At 42.6% G+C, this 4673-nt stretch overlaps 1 protein-coding gene across 1 annotated transcript; it reads left to right on the forward strand.

Moving 5' to 3' along the window:
• Positions 1-228: 228 nt before the first annotated feature.
• On the forward strand, positions 229-3740 carry LOC308172362 (toll-like receptor 13; the record flags this gene model as incomplete). Its single annotated transcript, XM_080547274.1, has 4 exons — positions 229-426; positions 1003-1939; positions 2261-2378; positions 3500-3740. The coding sequence occupies 4 exons, from the start codon at positions 229-231 to the stop codon at positions 3738-3740; spliced, it is 1494 nt and encodes a 497-aa protein (XP_080403400.1).
• Positions 3741-4673: the final 933 nt, after the last annotated feature.

The raw sequence follows: 4673 nt of genomic DNA on the forward strand, positions 1-4673 counted from the left end.
TTCACATCTTTTCAGTCACAGGAAATATCAAACACGTCCTTACGGCTGAAGGCACTGGATCTTTCGAAAAATCCACTTAAAATCTTCAGAATTACAGCAGATATTTTTCCTAAGCTAAATACATTAAGACTTTCCCACTGTGGCTACCAGAAGGATGGCATGGTCTGGGATGTTCAAAACAGGTCTTATCTGAGCAAGTTGTCCAGTCTTGACTTGAGCGGTGTCAACATGTCCTTGGACAGAACGAAGAAGGTTCTACAGAGCGTTAACTCGTCGATTAGTACACTGACACTGTATAACCTGGGGAAAGACAGGATCAAGGCTGTCGTCAATATCGCGTGCAGTATGCCTACACTGATCTCGCTCCAACTACGAGGCAACAACATCAACGTTGTCTCAGAGGAACTCCTGCAGTTCTGCACCCTAGTGACTGAAGTTAACCTGTCAAATAATAACATCTCTCAACTGTCCGAGTTTGCGTTCAGATCGATGCAGCAACTGGGAAGTCTTAGTTGTACCCATGGCATACTTTCTTCCGTACCAAAAGCCGCAAGGAATCTCCCCACCCTGGAATTCCTAGATCTTAGTTTTAATAGAATCGAAAAACTAGGCTACGCAGATTTCAGCAATCTAACCAGACTCAAAGAATTGCGTCTTTTTAACAATTCTATCGGAAACCTCGAAGGCTGTGTTTTCCAGGGTTTGAGGGACTTAAGAACGTTGAATCTCGGACACAACCACATCCAAGCCTTGGGCGATGCTTTCAAGAGCAGCTTGGGAAATCTACAGAATTTGTCTTTATACTACAATCAATTAGTCTGTATCAAAAAAGGAGACTTTTCAAGCTTACAGTCTCTGAAGTATTTAACTTTAGAACTAAATCCTATAAAAAAACTGGAACCTGGGGCCTTCGAGGGGTTGGCCAACCTTATGTCACTTATTCTGTTAAACAACAATTTAGTACATGATCAAATTAGAGCCAATGTGTTCAGTGTGTTAAAGAACTTGACAAATCTAAACTTGGTTGGCAATCATATCAAATATCTAAGCGATGAACCCATTGATCCACCCCCCTTCTCTAACTTGTCATCTCTAGAGAACCTATTAATCTTCGGTCAACATCACAGACTCGGCTCTTATCTCCCATCCAACTTTCTTGAAGGTTTGACACATTTATTAGTATTTGAAGCAAGGGATTTTCATATTACATCCTTAAAACTAGACACTTTTATTCACACACCCCAGTTGAGGAACCTTGAATTCACAGCAAATGCATTCAAAGACCTCTCTCCAGAGGTGTTTCACCCAATCCCAAAACTTGAGAGACTCTTCCTGGCAAAAACGGGCTTCAAGTCGTTAGATTTTCTTATAGAGGCCAACCTCACTCAGCTCATTTTATTACAAGTCACACATAACGAGTTATCAGTGATCAGTGATACAGTACTACGTTCTCTTCCTGCTTTAACTTACCTGGACGTAGTAGGAAACCCTTTTGCCTGTGATTGCAGTAACGCTTGGTTCATCCACTGGGTGGTACACAACAACCAAACACAAGTTGTTAACGGTTATGACTTTTCCTGCAACTATCCAGTGGATCAAAGGGACACCAAACTGTTAGATCTAGACCAACTCCTGTTCAACTCCTGTTCAGTAGACTTTGAGTTCTTCTGCTACATCTCCACTACTATGGGGGTGCTCCTCACCCTGCTGGGTTCTTTCGCCTATCATTTCTTAAGATGGCAGGTGGTTTATGCCTACCACCTCCTCCTGGCTTATCTCTACGACACCAAGCTGAGGAACAGGCGCCAACCGGATCAGTACGACGCCTTCGTGTCCTACAACATCCACGATGAACCCTGGGTCGTGGACGAGCTGCTGCCACAGCTGGAGGGAGAGCAGGGCTGGAGACTGTGTCTGCACCACCGGGACTTCACGCCAGGTCTGTGTGTGTGTGTGTGTGTGACTAGCAATTGAATGAATGAATGAATGAATGAATGAATGGATGAATGAATGAATGGATGAATGAATGAATGGATGGATGGATGGATGAATGAATGAATCGAGGCACAGTACCGGGGCGCGCCTCATGGCCGCCCGCCATCTTGCCAAACATCAGGCAAGGTGTGTTCTGACTAGCAAGGTTGTAGGAGCCATTTTAGTCCTACATGTTATTTATGTTCATTTCCTAATATTATTTGTATTATTATTTTGAGTTATTATTATTATTAAAAGAATGTATTTATACCGGTATGTTCTACAGGCAAACCCATCATAGACAACATCACAGAGGCCATCTACGGGAGCAGGAAGACCATCTGTGTGATCAGCCGCCACTACCTGGAGAGTGAGTGGTGCTCCAGAGAAATCCAGATGGCCAGGTGAGTCAGGTGTTCTATCGCTACAGGTGAGTCAGGTGTTCTATCAGGTGAGTCAGGTGTCTATCAGGTGAGTCAGGTGTCCATCAGGTGAGTCAGGTGTTCTATCAGGTGAGTCAGGTGTTCTATCAGGTGAGTCAGGCGTTCTATCAGGTGAGTCAGGTGTTCTATCAGGTGAGTCAGGTGTTCTGTCAGGTGAGTCAGGTGTCTATCAGGTGAGTCAGGTGTCTATCAGGTGAGTCAGGTGTTCTATCAGGTGAGTCAGGTGTCCATCAGGTGAGTCAGGTGTTCTATCAGGTGAGTCAGGTGTTCTTTCAGGTGAGTCAGGTGTTCTATCAGGTGAGTCAGGTGTTCTATCAGGTGAGTCAGGTGTCTATCAGGTGAGTCAGGTGTCTATCAGGTGAGTCAGGTGTTCTATCAGGTGAGTCAGGTGTTCTATCGGGTGAGTCAGGTATCTATCAGGTGAGTCAGGTGTCTATCAGGTGAGTCAGGTGTTCTATCAGGTGAGTCAGGTGTTCTATCAGGTGAGTCAGGTGTTCTATCAGGTGAGTCAGGTGTCTATCAGGTGAGTCAGGTGTCTATCAGGTGAGTCAGGTGTTCTATCTCTACAGGTGAGTCAGGTGTTCTATCAGGTGAGTCAGGTGTCTATCAGGTGAGTCAGGTGTTGTATCAGGTGAGTCAGGTGTTCTATCAGGTGAGTCAGGTGTTCTATCAGGTGAGTCAGGTGTTCTATCTACAGTGGGGGAAATAAGTATTGAACACAACACACAACATTTTGTCCAGTAAATGTATTTCCAATGAGCCTTTTCAGGTTAAATTTGCACCAGACTTTGGTATTGACTCAAACAATCCAGACAAGAAAATCTAAACATCTAAGTCCATATGTAAATAAAGTTGTGTAATAAAGTGGAATGAAACAAAAACAAACAAAGTGAAATTAATTCAGTACTTAGTGGAGAAGCCTTTGTTTGTAATGACAGTGACAATGACAGTCTCTTTTCTTCCTGTACCCTGCCCCTCCTCTTCTCTTCTCTTCTCTTCCTCTACCCTGCCCCCACTCTCCTCTTCTCTTCTCTTCTCTTCCTCTACCCTGCCCCCACTCTCCTCTTCTCTCCTCTCTACAGCTTCCGTCTGTTTGACGAGCAGAAAGACGTGCTGATCCTGGTGTTTCTGGAGGAGATCCCAGCGCCCCAGCTCCATCCCTACCACCGCATGAGGAGGCTGCTGAAGAGGCGCTCCTACCTGAGCTGGCCCAGAGCCGGGGAGTACACCAGGCTGTTCTGGGAGAAGCTCCGTCAGACTCTGGAGACGGGAGACCGCCCAGCTGAGGAGAACCCCCTGCTCCCAGGGGTGGAGGGGCCGTGAGAGAACCTTCCAGCTCAGCAGTAGATTTGGTTAATGAATAATGTTATTGATTGATGTTGGTGTTGACAACCCAAAGGTAACAATTGGCATGCTCTGAAGTTCTGAAACGTTTTTTTTTTTTTTTTTTTTACTTTTTAAGTAAATTAGATTATGATTTGCATGAATTTACTGAAAATGATAGATTATGATTTGCATGAATTTACTGAAAATGATAGATTATGATTTGCATGAATTTACTGAAAATGATAGATTATGATTTGCATGAATTTACTGAAAATGAAATGTAGTTGTCAATTCAGGATCAGAAGAACTATGCTTGATGCCTTTTATTAACTGTGTATTGTTTTTGTTTTTGATGATGTGCTAATCATGTGTAATGCAATGTAATGTAATGTCCAATGTCTTTCCTTTTAAGCTGTTCAGGGACTACGGATGAAAACTAGCCTTCTTGGCTAATTCTGGTGCATTCTTTGATGTACACTGTCCCAGTCAAATAAACAATAATAATAATAATAATAACATACTTGCTTTATACTTTCATATACTTTGGTGCTGTTATATATGCTTCCATATATACACATTTAACATTATACAATTTCAAAACATATTTTTTATTATCTTTCTGCTATTGATCGTACAAATTAATGAATGAATGAATGAATGAATGGTCTTTATTGTCATTGCTACAGTACAGGTACCAAACAACGAAATTTGGGAGGGGTGGCTCCCCTGGTGCTAGGAAAGAAAAAAAAATGGACGAGGCAACTCGATATGTATTTTATATCAAAAAGTTAAATAAAGTAATTTATTCATTCAGCTCTTTGGACAAGTACCTTAGTAAAACTAATACATTTGACACTTGGGTAAACAACGTTTTTAGTGTTCCCTTTTCCTCTTTTAACAGTTAGAGGGGAGAAGGTAAACATCAACACA

This window comes from Nansenia antarctica, assembly GCF_963989245.1.
Source record: "Nansenia antarctica genome assembly, chromosome: 17".
NCBI lineage: Eukaryota > Metazoa > Chordata > Actinopteri > Argentiniformes > Microstomatidae > Nansenia > Nansenia antarctica.